Consider the following 18,652-nt stretch of genomic DNA (forward strand, 5'->3'; position numbering starts at 1 on the left):
TCTTTGCCTGTGTGATTATGCAGCCGTGAAAGACTGCAGTGTTAAAGCTTTGTAGCCTGTTATTAATTTTATAGAATTAAAAACCAGTGTGAAGAGTAAGCTCTGCTCCACGTGCCAGGTGTCTGTTCTACATTTTGTTGTGCCATGAAGTAGTGGTAAGAAATGAAAATTCCTGGCAATCATGAAATGTCAAGTGTCAATTGACAGTAGTTATTCATATGTACAGCTAAAGGTTCAGAGTTCACAAAGGCTGCACAGCACAGTGTACTGAAGCTCAATTTAGTCTAGATACATCACTGAAGAATAAAACCTTTGAAGAAGGTAAATTATCTTTAGAGTCTTGGTCACTGAAGTATTTGTTCTTGCTCAGTTATGGGAAGATTTCTCCCCCCCCCACCCCCCAAGACCTGAAGGATTCTGTGTTTTTCGTGCTTGGGACAACAAGGTTCCTTCACTTTGTAGGAAAACTACAGCATGCCGTAATGTGCTGTGCAGACTGGTCTCTCCATGCCTGTGTTTACCTGCTTTCTTTGGAGGAACACTGCTCGCCTAACAAGCTGCCTTTTCTCACACGGCTGTACGTGTAGTGGTCTTTGTTAATGCATAGATGCACATGGTACAATCTCTTCCTGCTCAATGAACAAGCAGCTTTGGAAATGCTGTCCCCTGTTTCCTAATTCAGAAATCTGGGAAGAAAGCAGCAAGAAGGAATATAGTTGCTTGCATGCTGTGGACTTACCTGTTTTTGTCTGCTACTCTCAAAATTTTCTCTGAATGTGAAGTTGGGAGTATTTTGTGTGTCCATTTATAAACTGCCAGGGAAGGGTTGCTTGCTGCTGGTGAAGGTCTGGCTGCTGTGTGCTGTATCTGGAGTTCCTGTTCTGCCAATGGGCATGTGTGACTTGGAGCACAGGAGTAGTATCGCCAGCTCCAGTAAGGATTCAGAGGATTATTTCTCATACTCTGAAGTACAAACACTTTTTCAGCATCAGGTCCTAAGGACCTGTTTGGCATTGCTGAACGTATCTTTGCGAGGATAGGTTCTCTGAGTGCTTTTGCAGATGTCCTTGCGCTGGTTCCTACGTTGCTGTTGCTCGCTCTTGTCCCTCTCTCCCACCCCCTCGCTTGCCTTTTTTTTTCTTTCCTTTCTCCCTGTCTTTGGTGTCTCCATTGTCTCCATGGTGTACTGACTCAGAGTTCAACACAGAGGTTGTGTAACTCCATTTTTTTGTCAGGAGTTTAAATTTAGTGGGGCAGATGTGAATATAGACTGCTGACTAGAGCTTACTCCTTCCATTTAAGTGGACAGTCTGAACTTAGAGAGGTTTGTTTTAGAGGCATCTTTATAGCTGTGTGTTTGTATCAGGTCTGTGCCTATATTCATCAACTGACAATGTAATTTACATCCTACTGCCCTTAAAATTGTGGTAAGGATGTTATGAAATAATTATATATTTCTTCAGTGATGTTAGTTTTAAAGCAGAGTTTGAACTCTTGATCTCTCTGTGGTCTTCAATGGCAAGACTTTTCCATAAGAGTGATGAATATCCCCTTGTGTTTGACCCAAAGAGAAAATCCCATGGAAACTTAGTGGAATTATTTTTGTGCTGGACAGGCTGATCTGTTATCCATATGGTTTGAACTGTTATTTCTTTTTAGCTGCAAACTACTGTGAGAAATGTAGCTGGATCACTTGAGTAAGGAACTGCTTATGTCAAAAGAAACACAGTGAAAAAATAAAAAGCCATTGCAGTTCAGTAGGTCTCATTTGCAACACGATGGAAGAAGATCAGTGTGATACTGATTGAGAGCTCCAGTTGATTTTTCTGGAGGGGAGGAAGTTTATATTTCCAAACATGTCTTGGATCTTTGTGCAGCTTTTCTAGCATACATGATTTGTGCAATTAATTTCCCAAGTTGCCTGAACAAATTATATTTTCTTAGTAATTTTCCTGCAAACTACCCCAATATAAACATACCTGAACTTAGCTGGTGTGCTGCTGAGTAAAACCATAGTAGTACCTTTTGAGGGACCTGTGTTTAAGTACCCGCAGATTGCTATTGAGTCACTTGCAAGAAAAACACTATCATCTTTTGGATTATGGATTCAAATTTAGTCTGAGCTGATGTATGGAGAGCTGAAAGATGCTATCCTCTATTTCATGGCTTTTTCCCTTTCCCCCCCCACCCCTTTTTTCCCCTCTGTAGTACACGAGAGGCACCGTGACAGCCTTCTCTCCTTTTGATGCCAGAGCTGATGCAGAAGCTCTTCGTAAGGCTATGAAGGGAATGGGTAAGAATAATGTATTGAATGAAAAGGGAAGAGCTCTCTCTCCTTTGCAGACACCCTTTCTGAACTCATTTCTTTTCTCATCAGGAGATGAGGGTAAGGCATGCACCTGCGTGCCATGGAATGACAACCCCAAGAGTGCACGGGCCTGGGCATGGCCTAGTTGTGACTGCTGCTCTCGAGGATGTTGATTTTTAGGTTAGCGTAAGCAGGGGGGAAAAAAAAGGTGGTTTGTACTTTCCGCATTAAAAATTGGTGCTCCGCAGGCTTCTCTGCACTCAGAGTTTTACTGCACAGTCAGCTAGGCTCTGGGTTTACAGGTGACCACTGTGGAGAGTTCCAGTACACTGGAAGCTCTGTTCTTGGCAAACGTGCGACAGCCCCCTTGGTCTTGGAAGTGTGGTCTTGGAAGTGTGTAAGCATGTTACAGTTACTGTGAACAAAGAATGCAAGCACACGGCGTGAATGTAGACCAGCAAGTGGTCTGTAAATTCACACTGTAGCTTTCTGCCCCAAAGCTTCCCTGTGGGAACAAATCCTAATTTGCTGCTTTCTTTGAAGCTGCCTGCGGTAGGAAGCAGAGAGAAGGGAAGAGAGGAAATGTGATACACTTCAGCCTATTGGCTAATTCAGTAAGGATACTAAATGCTGTGCTGTGAGGGCTATGTTGTGAACGGCGGTGTATGAAATGGGTCATAGCTCTGCACTTCTGTACTTTGGGGTGTTTGGGTCACTGGACTGAATTTAGCTGGAAGTCCTTAGATTGTTTATTCTAAAGAAAATATCTTGGTGAGCCCAAAGGCAAGGCTCCTATGTAGAATACAGACTCTAAGTAAATGGTGTAGCTGATGCCTGGGGTGCTGGGAGCAGTGTCTGGAACAGAGCACAGAGGGAGAACGACCAACACGCACGTCCTCCAGTCATATTTTTGCAACAGCCGGACACCAAACCTGGCGGCTCAGCTTGGGGTATGGTGACATTTGTTACTTAAATGCTTCTGCTGTTTGTCAGTAGACTGTTATTTTCAATGTGCCTTTCACTGCCTTTTGAGTTTGTGACACAGCTGTTTGGTTTTTAGAGCGTGTTTGTAACTCTATGTTCTTTCTAACTTCAGGGACTGATGAAGAAACTATTCTGAAGATCCTTACCAGCAGAAACAATTCTCAGCGTCAAGAAATTGCATCTGCCTTTAAAACCTTATTTGGCAGGGTGAGAAGAAGAAAAATACCCTAGAAATAAGCTGAAAGTTACTTACAATGTTTACTTAAACCTGTGAGGCACATTCAGCATGTTCCCTGTAAAAGGCTGCTTTGAAGAAAATCTAGTTTTGCTTCTGTCTCTCCCTCTCCCCACCCTGCCATATCCTTAATTGCTGGCTAGGTTAGAGTATTCCTTTTAGGCTACCACAAGGAAGTTACTTCCTTTTTCTATATTTCAGTCCAGTGTGCCCTAGGTAGAGTTTTGTGCAGAATTCCTGTAGTTTCCTGTTAGTATGCTTCCAGTACTAACCTCGTTCTCTGTACGGAAGGAGTTACAAAATATTTTGATGCAAGGTCAAGAGCTAGAAAATGTGACAGAAATAAAGCAGCCCAATACCATAGGAGAGAACAAATATATTGATTGATAAAACCATAAGTGAGTTCACACTACTTTTCGGGGTTTCCAAATGCCCTTTTCTTCTGCCTTATCTGGCTACATTTGTTTCAGTTCAGGTACCACTTAAAACCGAAGCCCTGTCCCTTGTGCTTTTTGATGTCCACAGTGTCTTCCAGCTTGCAGGCACACATGCATCCATTTAAAATGGTTAGTCTTTGTTCATTACAGCGCTATTTGTTCTGCATTAGGATCTTGTAGATGATCTGAAATCTGAACTTACTGGCAAATTTGAAACATTGATGGTATCTTTGATGAGACCAACATATATTTTTGATGCTCACGCACTGAAGCATGCCATCAAGGTAAGAGGAGTGAGGGAAAGGAATTCATACATTGTATGAAATGTTTGTTGCTCTTTTGTTGTGGGTTGGTTGGTTGGTTTTTGGTTTTGTTTGTTTGTTTTTTTGGTTTTTTGGTGGGGTTTTTTTGTGGTTTTTTTTGGGGTTTTTTTTTAGGAATGAACATTTGGTAGGCAAGAGGAATTCTAATAAAGTAGCCTTTTTTGCTTGTTGGTTGTAATTAGGAATATTATGCTAACACCTGCTATTATTGCCAATTCCATGATATTTCCTGGTTTGTTATTCATCCTAATAACTCGTTAGAGGTAGCTTAGAAATCTGTTCAGTATAATGTTTTATGTGAAATTATTTTCATGAGAAACTGTAATCTTAAGAGAACACTGTGGCTGTAGATGCAGATTAAAATCTACATAGCACAATTCTAAGAGTTTTTCTTTGATTTAAATGCAATGAGTAGATGTGCATGTTGCTTTTAAATTCTTTTTGCTGCTAAAGTACAATGTTTAAGACCAGTGGACACCAGATCTTTCTGCTGTGACCAGCCTAGGTTTTATAGCTGTACAGCTCTACACGCTGGCTGCAAATTAGTTCAAGGCATTTCATCGAAGTGTGATGTTACTTGTTTGTCTCTTCTTGACTATTACTTAAGGGAGTTGCACTGTAATCCGTCAGGGGAAAATACACTAGGGAGTGGTGTTCCTCTGATGGATTACAGTGCAACTCTAAATTTGATAGGCTAGCATACATGTGTAAACTAGTGTCACCAAAATTGTGAGGGAGTATTATGTGTATTATTGAAGGTGTTCTAGAAGCTGCTTCCAGGCATACAGGGGGAAGAGTTGGTAGCCCTGTCAATGTTACCATTCAAATGTTTCTCTTCAGCTGAATTCATTTAGTGCCTTTCTGGGAACGCCAGGTAAATAAGCAATTTGCAGTCTGTACGTGTAGATCTTTTAGTGTGTTTTCTTCCATGTGGTCCTCGTTTTTTTCCCCTCTGTCGCACCTGTCTGATATCTGCCTGTGGGAATTCAGGAATTGGATGTACCTGGATTATTCACAGAAACTGTTGATTAACGTAGGGGACATTGAACTTGACTAGTGTCAGGTAGTGCTTGGTTGGGTGACACACAAACTCCCCAGATCCTTGATGACCAACTGGTTAATATGTAGACTTGAGTCAACTGTGCAAGCTTAGTGCTCATGAACCCATGACCCAGCAAGTAGTACCTCAGACAACAGAAACTTTAATCCTGGACACTTTCTGTAATGTCTTTATATGCAGTGGGGGAAGGGGAGATGGCACCTGAGAAAGAAACTGATGAAGGCCTTATTGGCTAATAGGGAAAAATGCGTTCCCAAGCTGCTCTTGTTGACATAGAGGTCAAAGACTGACAGGGAAATGGCAGAACAGATGTGTGTAGGAGGGAAAACAGAGACAGTGAAACGAGTGGTTTTGTTCTTGACACTTACAGAAATGATATTAAACACAAGATCATAGGATTTCAGGGAATGTGCGCAGGAAAAGATATTGGCTGCAGTTCAGCTGAGGTGGATAACAACAGCAAAGAAGATGAGATAGTGGAGACTTCGGTGCAAGATAACAACTCAGCTAAGAGTGTTAAGTTTGTGCCAAAGGTTGTCCTACCAATTTTCACTGCTATTACATGGATTAGAATTAATACAGCTGTGCCTGCCGCACTTGTTCAGTAGGCATGTTCTTGAAACAATGTGTATTTTGAAAGGATTATGTGTAACCTGGCAGATTTGTATTCTATGTATATCTATGTATGCAGTTGGATACCTTTGTATGTGGTTAGTATTCACATTTTCCTTCCAGGAAAGGTTGTAAATAACACACTGAAGCAAAAAAGACAGTATTGTATTTCACTATTGCTTTTTGAAATTACTCCTTTGGAAGTGTAAAGGGCTTATTCTTATAGACAAAGTATACTCAGACTTGTGGAAACAAGATGTTTGCTTGGCTTTCGTAAATCTTATCCTTGTAAAAGCCAAGAGTGGTGGTTGTGCTTGCTGGAATGAGTGCAGCAGCTTGAACTGTCTGGGTTAGCAATTCTATTGTAAAATGTGTTTGCAGTGGAAGAGAGCGTGAGTTTAACGTAGCACAATTCATGGAAGACTTTGTTTATCTGTGTACTGGCTGATGAAACACAATATACGAACTAGAGCTAAGATGGAAATTGTTAGTCTGTTCATGCACTTACGTTGATGTCATTGACTGTAATAGTGAAGAACTGAGCCATATCTGGGTGTGCTTGAACATGGAAGGGCTCATCTGAATCCTGCAGCAGTGAGCCTTTATCAAGTGTTTTGTTGGTTTCAAAACCAAGCTGGGAGTCATTCTTTCCAAACCTCTCATAATATACCAGAAAGAAGAAAATAGTTTTTCTTTATTTGGTCCAAGCGTATAAGCTGATGCTTGCTTTTGATTATCAAAGGGGATTCTTCTTTTCCTTTTGTTATTCTATCAACTGATTTATACTTGCACCCCTGCAGGGAGCAGGAACCAATGAGAAAGTGTTGACTGAAATTCTGGCCTCCAGAACACCTGCAGAAATGCGGCATATTAAACAGGTTTATCTGCAAGGTAAAGTTCTGTATGAAGTAAGGTTCCAGGGTCTCCGTTCAGTTCTCCTAATAAGATTTTAGCTCATCTTTCAAATAAGATCTATCTGTGAACTGATGGATGTGTCCAGTAAGTGGGATTTTGTTCTGCTGTGTTGCAAAACTTCAGATTGAAATAAACTAGGGTTTGGATTGTAAGCTAAACCAGTTTTTATTTCAGGGTATGACTGCAGGTTAGGGTGTTTTGTGCTTTACAGTTAGAATTCTTTCAAATGCATTTCTTTCTTTCACCGGTGATTTTCATCCCTTTGACTGAAAGTGGATTTTTTAGTCATTGAAAACTAGGAAACTGGTATCACATCAAAAAATTTAAGTGATTATTTATTTTTTATTTTTTTTTTTCTTTTTGCTCAGCAAACAGATTTGCACAAAAGCAGGTGCAGCTTTTCAGCTGTCCACAGGAGTACCTGCTTTTACCCTGTGATTGTGGGGCTGTTTGTGTGGGGTTGGGGTTTCTGGGGGTTTGGTTTGTTTGTTTTCCAAGGCACTGTTTAACTCAACACATTTCTTCTACCTCTGCGCAGGTTCCTGCTACAGAAGAAATTCTCGTGTGTTCATAAAGTTCAAAGTGAAACTTAGGGTCTCCAAGGGCAAAATTTATTAGCACTAAACTGGACTCACAGTTGTTGTACACTTGTGAGACTACCATGTTTCAGCATAACTCCAGATCTGTATCATATTTAGTTCCTTAAAGAGTTAAATCTACGCATGTCACATTGTATTTAAAAATATTTTGAGTAATCTGCTCCTGATACTAGGTGTGAGATGCTCTCTCTTTTACAATAATGCTAGGTTATAAGTGAAAGCAGACTGTGTCCTAGTTGTTAAATCTGTGTCTGATAAATGTTTTGCAAGCTGTGAGTGAAATTAACTTTTTGCTTTTCCTTGCTTTCTCCTCAAAATAATGAGGAAGTATGTAAGGTGGTGAATGGGTACTGCTCTTTTGCAGAGTATGAGGCCAACCTGGAGGATAAGATTACAGGAGAAACATCAGGCTATTTTCAGAGACTGCTGGTGGTCCTGCTCCAGGTCAGTATCTCTTTGTATATGGGCATGTGTGTATGAGTTTCGCTTCTGTTTTCCTGTCTGATGTACACTTGTCACTTTCTGCTTATTAAGCTGGGATTCTAGATAGACCTGGTGATAGGCAGGGTTAGTTCTGAAACTGGGTCACTTCTGATTTCCAGGGTCAGTCTTAAGCTCTGTTATGGGTCATTTCCACATCTACTGACTTGAGAAACTTCTGTACTGCTCACAGGTATAGCAGAATGTCTGCTACGTTGGGTTTTGAAAGCAATAGGAGAAGAGAACGTTTATTTGCTGAAGACACATATGAGCAGAAATGAAAAATAAGGTGATTTTGGAGAAGATGCATTAGGGGCTAACTTCTCACAGTTCCTTTTAAAGGCTGCCATGGCTTAAGTATAACAGATAAGTTATTTTTTGATTCAACTTTTGATTCTTCAGTTTAACAAGTTTTAAAAATTCTCTTTAGGCAAATAGAGATCCTGATGGCAGCGTCAACGAGAGTCTCGTTGAGCAGGATGCTCAGGTGGGTGAATGCCTTGGGCTTGGGGGCATTTCTACATTCTCTCTACCTTGCAAAGAGAATATAGAGCTAGAATTCAAATGTGAGAGAAAAATTGTTAAGGTTCTCTGTGTGTGCTTCTTAATATATATTCCTGTGCTTTTATAAATTCTGGACAAAAGAAATGCCAAAAGCTGAAACATTGGGATCAAGATTTTTGGCACTTTGATGTTACTGTGTAAAGTATGTCTTGTTTTGCTGGAAGACTCAGAGATGTGAATGGTTCATTCCTCAGTGTCTGGCTTGAATTTCTCTCTGAATTCAATCCTTATGTATCATGTGTCATATACATGTTGTGGGGAGATATTAATGCTATTCAGTGAGAGATGCCTCCGTAGAGGGTGACATACTAAAAAGAGGAAATATACCAAGTATTCTGGTTTACTGTAATCAGATGACAGCCTGTGAATTGCCTCTAAGGAGTTTCTGGCGACCCAGGTATTGTCCTTTGTAAGCATTGTCCGTGATGTTGCCACTGATCACTAAGCCTGTGCTCCACAGGAAAAGGAATACCAGCAGTTAATTGGCACCCTTGGTGGAGTCTCTTGTGGATGCTGTTGGCTTTGTTAGTTGTAGCGATGGTCAATATTTCAGCAGTTTGATTGCAGAACTCATGTAATGGATGTTTCTTCTCAGTTATTTCAGATAACTCTGGGATAGACATTTTCCTCTCATAAGTTGTCAATTGAGATGAAAGAAACTCTATGGATTGTTCAAGGAGAAAAAGCAGAATACCAGACCAATAAATCATTCTCCTGTTAGCAGGGCAAGATGGAGAGACAGACTGGCAAAATGTATTTTACTGGCACAGCCTATCCTTTGTTATGTCAAATCAGAAAATATTGTTATCCTGCTGTTACAAATAATAGTGAAAATTGGAGCTTGAAAATTAGCGAGGCAAATGTTTGCATCAAGAATTAGAGTGTTTTGTGAAATTGTGTCAGTCATGCACTTAGCTGGGCTTATGTAATTGAGGAAACCTGTGAACCACTGGCCTTGGTAGGTAGATGGATTCCTTTTGGCCTCTTTCATTGAATTTAAATGAGCATGTAAATTTAGGAGGCACCATACCTAAATGGTGAGAAATCCTGGGTTTCTAAATGGTCAAAACCTGAAACATTGGGATCAAGATTTTTGGCCATTCACAACTTCTAATATATCCAAAGAAATGCATTCCTGGTGTTTCTAAATGCTGTGCTGGAACATTTGCTGTTGGATGGAGAGTGCTGGTACTCATTCGAAGATCTTAGCATATATTATTTGAATTAAATATCCTCACAATGTCTTAGTAGCTTTTCCTTCCCCCTTTTTGTAGTCTGTACCATTAATATTAGATAGGGCAAGCAGCGGTCAGAAATTTGTTTTGAATAGGATAGTGGGACAAACATAAATAGGAAATTCCTAACATCCCATTCAAGTTTTACAGTATGGAGAGGCAGATGGCCAGCAGCATTGCTCTACAGCAAATTTGTTTATGGGGATTTTCCTAAGAAGTATTTGATTGCCTGAATGTAGGTAGGTGGTAACCTGTTTGCCTGTCTTCTGCTCACTGAGGAGAGAGAATAGGGACAAAACCTTTCTCCTTACATGGTGTTTAGCACATGATTTGGAAAAATGCTTCTGAGTGTCAGGAAAAGGAACTAATCTCATTTTCTCTGTGTGTTCTTTTTATTTTTTATTTTTTATTTTTTGTAGAAAGACTTGCCTGAAGACCAGTGAATGTGCTAAAATGATTAAACGATTAAAATTTGGTTTTGTATGACTATGAATTTAGCAGCCCACACATTCGCTTTCCGAGAGGTTGTAAATCCATCTTCCTGTCATTTTTGGAAAACGTCCTTCTGAGCCAAGTTAGCTTGGTTTTCCCGTTGATAGGAGTCATCATGTAATGAAGTTTTGCTAGTCTGATTTGAAGAAGTGGAAGGAAAAAGTGAAAAGGGCAGGAAAAAGCAGTATGGGGAGTGGATTTTCTCCTGTATTATCACAGTTTAAGAAAACTTCAAGCTTATGAAGGGGACTATGCGCATAGTCAATTTTAGGGCCTTAAGCAGTATTACTCATGTAAAGGCTTTCACAATCAATTTCAGAATTTATCATTTATTTCTTTCAAAGGTCAGATCAGTACTTGGCAATTTTATTTTGGTTTTGGGTTGTTTTGCTCACCCCTCCTCCCCGCTATAGTTTGTTGGCAAGTTTAATGCTCCTCAGAGTGAGACAAATAGAGTTTTTTGACAGGGTGCGTGGACACATAACAAATGCTGCTGTTTTGATCTTTGGAATTTACAACAGGTTTTGTTTAGAGCTGGGGAGCTGAAATGGGGAACAGATGAAGAAAAGTTCATCACCATCTTGGGAACCCGAAGCGTTTCTCATTTAAGGAGGGGTAGGTAGTGTGGTTCATGTGTGCTTGAAAACTTTTGCCTGAAGTCTCAGTATTGCCCAGCTTGGGGTAGAAATGGTAGAAAAGTTGTTTCTGGTACTGCATTTGTCAAGACTAGAAATCTTTAATCACCTCTTCCCTATACTTAATACTTTTAATTTTGTTCTCTGTAATTCAGTTCGCTCCTAGCAGTGGTTCTCTTTTGCTGGAAGGATTAGTGCAGTAGATCTGAGGTACAGCTGGGGTGGTTTTTTCCTACATGCTTTTGTTTTTTCTCTTTCTTTCCTTTCCCGTTTTCAAAGAGGTCATGGCAATAGAAGTGATGCTGAGTCTGTTGTGAGTCATCCAGCCGTGAAAAGATCAACCCTTTTGTAGTGCATACTTTATTAGCTGTCAATAGAAATAATTTTTATCCCTGTTCCTTACCCATTCATAAGTCTTTTATCAAGCTGTTTAGGCCCTTGGAAATAATGACAAGGTAAGTTTTGAGGTCCTTTCCAAACTGGTATTCTCCAGGCTGAACAGTCCCAACTATCTCAGCCTTTTTTCATAGGAGAGATGTTCAAGTCCCTTAATCACCTTAGTGTCCCTTCACTGGACTTGCTTCAGTTGCTTCATATCTGTTTTGACCTGGGGGGGGCCCAGAACTGAACCCTGCACTCCAGGTGTGGCCTCACCAGTTTTGGGCAGAGCGGAAAGGATTACCTTCCTCAACTTGCTGGCAGTGCTTCTCCTAATACAGCCCAGGATTCCATTTGCTGCCTTTGCCGCACTGGCATGCTGCTGGCTCATGTTCAACCTGGTGCCCATCAGGACCCCCAGCTCTTTTTCTGCAAAGCTGCTTCCCAGCTGGTTGACCTCCAGCAAGTACTGGTACACAGGGTTCCTCCCAAGGTTCAGGATTGCGTTGTATAGTAGGAATATGGTAGGAAATAGGTATTAAAAATAGAACAGAGGGAAGAATGAGTGGATGATAGCATTTGAACTGTGGATAAGGTGGCATTCACTTGTACTGGGGATGATACTGGGAGAAATGCTGGCTGTACGGGGGACTAAGCACACTTTCTGCTTTGCAGTGTTTGACAAATACATGACTATTTCCGGCTTTCAAATTGAAGAGACCATTGACCGTGAAACGTCTGGTGATTTGGAGAAGCTGCTCTTGGCAGTTGGTAATAAAGTCTTAATAGATCTAGAACTGGCTTTCTTCATTACTCCCAGGCCTCCTTACGTTGCAGCTGTTGTAGGAAGTGGCATGAAAACATGGTTCCTTCTTACAGTTCATCACCCGAGATCCATTTTGATATCTAGAGAATAGGCCTTTATTCTTCCTTCAGGAGATGGGGAAGGCGGGGGTGAGTGGGCCAGGAGGTGGTGGTGGACAGTGTTCTGTTTGGTCATGCGCACTTCTATCAGAAAGTGAGACAAAACTGCCTTTGTTTGTATGCCAGGCATCGCACTTAGGACAATGTAATAGTAGATTTGTGACTGGGAGTAGAATTTGATTAGCAAATTCTCTTTTCCGTTAGAAATACATGATGCATTCTAACTCCTAGAACCCAAAGAGTTGTAGCAGAGGAACAGACTAGCTGACAGCTGTATACTTTATTGTCCACACTGGAGAGAATGATCCAGTAACACACACCTTGTCTTGACAGTGAAAGATTATTCTGTGTTGAAAAACAGTCAGTAATTTAATCCTTTGCCTTCTCTCAGTGAAATGCATCCGAAGCGTACCTGCCTATTTTGCTGAGACTCTCTATTATTCCATGAAGGTATGTACGTGTTCTCCATGCATCTTTCCATCTCCCCCAGCTACAAATCCTCTCCCTTTCACTTGTTCTTCATTTCTTCTTTCACTGTAAATGCCAACAGCATACACTAAGTATCTGCAAAAGGTTTGAGGAATGCAGATGTGGTAGAGGATACAAAAGATTAATAAATTTTACTTCAAGTTCACTGTAAGTTTGTCAGACCATAAGTCTTTTACAGGAAATATCAGTCTTATCAGCTATTTTTGGACTTGGTCTTGCTCCATTGGAAAATGTCAGGCTAGATCCACTGGGAACTTTCAGCTAAATAGAGACTACAGTGTTCTTTAGGTGGTGGATATATTGAGGAAGTAAAGATGACCAAAAATTATATTGTAGATTGTGCAGATTTAGTGCTCTTTGTTTTGGAGATGAAGTGTAGTTAGCTTTGAAACACATTTTGATGACTCTCCATCCCATTTTGAGAAGGAAAAGAAACTCTAGAAAACAAGGAGAGAGGCTTAAATAGCTACAAAAGATTCTGCAGGGGAATCCCTTCAGCAATGCAGCTGTGTTTCTGTTGGCTTTGCCTCCTCTTGGATGGGAAGAGGAGGGGAAGCAGAGGAAACTGCATTTGTAACTGACAGTGGCTAATACTAATTAAAACCAAGGTAGGTAGTCTATTGTTTTCAGGCAGGTTATCAGCTTCGCTGAAGAGCTCCTCCCTTCCCCTTGCTGAAAAGCCCTGAATTATGTTTGTCACCAGATGGTTGTATTGATGAGGTATCAGCATGAGAATTAGTACAAAAGAAATTAAATGATAGCCTAATGTTTGAAAGCTGCTTTGCTGCTTCTATAGATACCAATGTAAAATAAGGTTCAGGTGGAAAATACCGAATATTATACCAATATGCTAAGCTGAATGAGGAGGATTACTTTTTTTCCTTATCTATTTATTTTTATTTTTTAAAGAATGCAATAGATCTTTTCCTGTAGGTTTTAGACTCTAGTACACTTCTATTACAAGAGGCCTGATTAATGTCTGCTGGTGAGATCCTCAATTATTTTTAGTATAAATAAGAATCACTAAGCACCTCAGATAAGAAAGATCTTCATCAATTATTACATTGGCAGAAGAGTTTGTACTTCTAATTAACCAGTTTGGCATGACAAAGTTCTACAATGAGCAGAGTTTGCTTTCATGATTGGGTGTGACAGAGCCTGACTTCACCGAATTCTAATGTCAAATCCTACTCTGAAACCATCGGACTCATGGCATAACTTTTGAGCAGCTTTAGGGCATTTTTAGATGTAATCCAAGAATATTACATCCAGTCGAAGGATTGAATGACCGTGGACATTAGGCTGAAGATGATCGTGGGGGCTCTGCCAAGTCCTTCCTTGAGGTGCATTAGCAGGTCAGCATGTGAAAGTTTGCATTGCTTCAGCTTGTGTGGAGTCTGACTTGTCTGAGCAGGAGGGGTCAGGATGTTAGTCTGGCATCGCCTGCCAGCAGAGGAACTTGAAAATGTTTAGAGCAATAAAGATAGATGAGTGGGGCATATCTGTGTGGTTGGAAACGGTTTATGAAGTTTGCCTTCATAATTAATCAGCTGAATAAGTTGTGGAATGAGTTGCTCTGCCTGCGTCTTGCTGTATGATGTTACATGGTTTGTATTAGTCATTGTTAGGGTTTATGTACCCAACTCCAGAACTGACTGCAATTCTGAGTCTCGGACTACGTTGGAGGAGTGATTTGCATGTGGTGATGGTCTATAGTACTGTGTAATCTTGGAACTTGGTTATTTTAAATTTATATGGGCATTCACAGTGAAGCCTGTGAGATGTAACGTGAAATAAGATGTCTGGTACTTCACAGAAGTCCAGGGATTAGAGTACCTTGCATGGCTAGTCCTCTGTTCTCCACACTGCAGTGTGAATGTCCCAGATATCCTCTGTTTTGGAGCAGAAATATAATGCAGGAGTGTTTTGAGACACCACTTGTTGCACTTGGTGTGTCCACGTTGCACCCAGTTGTTTGTATGTGTTGTTTTGTTACAGCATCTCTCCCGAATAAACTCCACTTTTAATATTATTTAAACTTTTCTCTTTAGGGGGCTGGCACTGATGATGATACCCTGATCAGAGTCATGGTTTCGAGAAGTGAAATTGATCTGTTGGATATTAGACAAGAATTGAGAAAGAATTTTGCAAAATCATTGCATCAAATGATTCAGGTAAAATGACTGTTCTGTTGTCAGGGAAAACAGGGGTGACTGAGATGTCAGTGTTTCCCCTGTTTATTGTTATGGGAGGGGGCAGATGTGAACAGTACGCTCTGTGAGCAGTGGTGGTTGGTCTGCAGTTTTATGAAGTACCCATGTCATTTAAGTGGGGGATACTTCCTATGAAAAGCTATAGCTTTTTTCCCAGTGTTCATTAGGAGAGCAGATGTGGTTTTCTGAAATTACAATTACTCATACACCATTTTTAGCTGCTGCTTCATTTCCTTTTTCTTGTCTGGGTTCCTTCTGATTTTCAGTGCTTCAGAGGAGGTGCTGGCTCCAGAAAGCTCCAGAAATAATATTGGGGTTTGGAGTCTGAATTACCACAAGGTTGAAATTTAAATCTTGAATTGTGGCGTGGAACCTTTGGCACCATTTCAAAGTAGAAAGCATTTTACTGTGGAATCACTCTGAATCATAGTCTCATTTGAGTGGATAGAGGGAGCAGGAAGGGAAAGAGCCAGTAAGAAATCCAGAGGCAGCTGTTGCTGCAAGGTTGAAGCCAAAATGCATTTTTTTCCTAGGGCTTTTTGGGGGTATTTTGTTGGATTTTGTTTTTTTGTGGTTTTTTTTCTTTTTTCCTCCCAGTGCTGTTTTTTAGGATTTCATGTTATCATTCCTGACATTATGCTCTCTTAATTGCTTTTGATGCTGTTGGTTGGGCCCGTACAGCTGTCCCATGGGATTTGTAGCAAAGCTTCCCATCGATTACAGGGAGCAGGGCTGGCGCCTTCCCAGTGATGGGAGGTGCACTTGGCACGTTTAAAGGTTGCTGCTTTTGGTGCTGCATTCAGCTTCTCCTTTGGACTTTCTCACTTGCAGATGAATACATTCTAATATGCAATGGGTAGCTCAGTTCTAGTAGAGCTTTTGGAGGTTTTTTTGTGTTTCTTAAAGTCTGCCTGTGTAAATACAGCTCTAACGTAAGAGACAGAGAATTTCCTTGTGTGATTCCTGACTGGAGGAGAGTCATCCAAGTGGATTTCCTGTGGGTGGGACAAGCGTAAAAATCTCTTGGCTGCTGCTTTTCTTCACATTTCTTGGTTGTGACTCATGGTGACTGGTCTGTTATATTAACAGAAAGATACGTCTGGGGACTACAGGAAAGCGCTCCTGCTCCTTTGTGGTGGAGATGATGAGTAATGGTGACAGGAACATGAAGGATTTGTTGTACTCCAGCTTTGCAGCCCTTCAGTTAGCATGTTTAGCTACGTTTTTGTATCTTAATGCTTTGTGGCTGTTTGAATTTATACTAGTATTGCACTTACTAAAAATGAGTGTATTGTTACCCAAGTGATAGCTGATCCCTCGTCCTCCTGACATCCCAACTTCGAGGAATTTCAAGTGCCTTCTGTGACATGTGAGAGTCCTATTCATAGAAGATGGGTGGTGAGCAAAGAACCGGGTTCTGTGCTCAACTGTTCTGCTGAAATAGGAAAAAAATAATAATCTATTTCACTAACAATTTGAAGATTATCTTTTTTGCTTTAATTACTTACATTTCCACTAAATGTTAAGCTAGCTCTAACATTGCAAATGAAGAAAAGATGTATTTGTATGTCATATTTGAATGAATTTGCTCAACATAATGCACACAATCATTGGAAATCCAAAGGACCAATAAATTTTTTTCCCTCTGAGCAGAGTTGTATGTGGTTTTTAATGGGCAAAAAAAGCTGTTTCTGCTTCAATATGATTCCACTGCTTCAAACTTTTGGTTTATTTTTGCTACTATTATGCAGGCTTCTAAGTATATAATGTTTGGCAGCTGTAGGTCTTGATGTCTAGTCTAGTATATGGGTGTTGTGGTGATGCTGCTGTTGAGTATAGCTGGAATACCAAATTACTGGTATTTGCTGGGAATTGCATTCTCATTTTGTGTTGCTTTGTGTTTCTTCTCCAAAGCTGGGGGAAAGAAGGAGAGCTGTTTGCACAGTGCCAAAGTAGAGCAGATATGCTGAACTTGTAGGACCAGTTGAAGATTTCTGGGGCAGAAGCAGGTGAAGAAGAAAGATGGTGATCTGTACTTCAGGGATCTTGGGTGGAAAGAGGATGGTTGCAGCACCACTCTCTCATCAGGTTAGCAGGGAGCAAAGCACAGCACAAGAGAAGCACTGGCCTATTGCATAGACTGCCTTAAATTCACTGCTTCGGTTCATCACTTATGATTGTCTCTGAAAGTTAAATTGGCATGTGTGAAGGAGAGTAGAGAGACTTCTGTTCCATGCATTGTAAGGCCTAAGCACCATGGTTCTAAACTTAGCTTATCAGTCACATACATCAGCTGTAGAAACTGCACATTTTAATAGTCCTGTTGAAATTGATTCTTCAGAGATTAAGAGCTTTAAAGCTTTCATATTGAATAAATGTGAAGTTTTTTTAATACTGTAATTCTGAATTATTACTGTCATGATCTCTTGCTAATAAGTACTTGGTTTCCAGTGTGAAATATGAAAGCTCTTTTTATAAGTAAATATGTTCACTACAGCCTAATCCACTCTAAAACTTTCTTTGTTTTCCATTCTTGCACACATACATTCACTCTTTCCTGCTCATGCACTCTCGCTTTAACTGTCTTACTTCTCCCTCCTGCTTTTTTTTCCAAATGTAAGAGTTAAAGACTTAAAAGCAGCACAATATTTATTTATTTATTTATTTATTTTTAAAGGTGACAGTTAAATGGTTTACTCTGCTCTTCCTGGACAGTTTACTGAACTCTCTCTGTCATTGCTGTATGTGGTTTGCATTTCCATCATAGTTCAAACTGATGTAAATGGTGCTGCTGTAATCCTGCCCTGCCCTCTTCTTCAGGCTACGTGTTCCCACCTCTCTGACGTGGTGGCACTGAAGCTCTTCTGACCCATGGGGTGACGTGATCCAGGGCCCTGGGCTGGCAGAACCCAACCACACAGCTACAGCCCAATGCCCTCAATAACCCACAGGGGCAGCTGGTGAGTGCTGCTGCTGGTGGAGGGAAAGGCTAGGAACATGTGCAGGATGAGAAGACCTTTTGTGGAAAGGGAGATGGGACTCAAGATGGGTTGCTCTGGGTTGGTGTTTTCTGGCACAGACTGCACCTGGGATTACAAGAGCCTCATAAAATTAGCAAAGGGATTCTTCAAATTGTTTTCTGCAGGTACAGACCAAATGAAGAAGTTCAGATTGAGTGTGAAGTCAGAAGTGGTGCTTGAAATCCGATTGCGTGAATCTCATGACTGTGCCTTAATCGTAACATTTTCTCTTCCACCTTTTTTTTTTTTGGCTATGAGGGAGACTGGAGCAGAATCCAGATGTTAAAAACCTACTTAAAAATTAAACCCAATGTACATAAAATACATTTGAGACTTTATGCATAAAGGCTTAAATACGGTCACTCTAGATATATCTAGGCTGTCTGTATGGTTTGCTACTGTACCAGTTACAAACCTTGTCTGTCTATATTGTGTTTACCAGCTTGTCAGAGTATTGTGTTTTGGAATATGATCAAATGCTTTCCAAACAACATGCTATAAGGGTAAAAATATTCAAGCAGTAATAATTTTAGATATTTAGATATTTTTATTTAGATCTTTAGGTGTTTGGCAGAAGTAAAAAAAACTGTGTTCGGATTTTGTTTTCTTCCCTTTCCTGGGATTAATTTTAGTATTTGTCAGTTTTGCTTTTTCTCAAGTCTTTACAGAATGGACTGTTAATTTGCAGTTAGTCACCCTTGAATAACATGGCCAGCTGCACACACTACAAGCCTAGTATAACCACTGCC

The 18,652-nt window shown here is 40.5% G+C and overlaps 1 protein-coding gene across 5 annotated transcripts in view; it reads left to right on the top strand.

The window, feature by feature from the left end:
- ANXA5 (annexin A5) overlaps positions 1 to 16,532 on the top strand; it is a 41,861-nt gene extending 25,329 nt beyond the window's left edge. For all 5 annotated transcript variants that reach the window (XM_030478767.2, XM_030478769.1, XM_030478768.1 and 2 more), the window contains 11 exons: positions 2,209 to 2,293; positions 3,405 to 3,499; positions 4,135 to 4,248; positions 6,760 to 6,850; positions 7,838 to 7,917; positions 8,384 to 8,440; positions 10,766 to 10,859; positions 11,933 to 12,028; positions 12,573 to 12,631; positions 14,722 to 14,844; positions 15,973 to 16,532. In XM_030478767.2, coding sequence (XP_030334627.1) covers positions 2,209 to 2,293; positions 3,405 to 3,499; positions 4,135 to 4,248; positions 6,760 to 6,850; positions 7,838 to 7,917; positions 8,384 to 8,440; positions 10,766 to 10,859; positions 11,933 to 12,028; positions 12,573 to 12,631; positions 14,722 to 14,844; positions 15,973 to 16,035 — 957 coding nt within the window. In that variant the 3' untranslated portion in view covers positions 16,036 to 16,532. The remainder of the gene's footprint in view (positions 1 to 2,208; positions 2,294 to 3,404; positions 3,500 to 4,134; positions 4,249 to 6,759; positions 6,851 to 7,837; positions 7,918 to 8,383; positions 8,441 to 10,765; positions 10,860 to 11,932; positions 12,029 to 12,572; positions 12,632 to 14,721; positions 14,845 to 15,972) is intronic.
- The last annotated feature ends 2,120 nt before the right edge of the window (positions 16,533 to 18,652 follow it).

Source organism: Strigops habroptila, chromosome 3 (assembly GCF_004027225.2).
Source record: "Strigops habroptila isolate Jane chromosome 3, bStrHab1.2.pri, whole genome shotgun sequence".
In the NCBI taxonomy this organism is placed as follows: Eukaryota; Metazoa; Chordata; class Aves; order Psittaciformes; family Psittacidae; genus Strigops; species Strigops habroptila.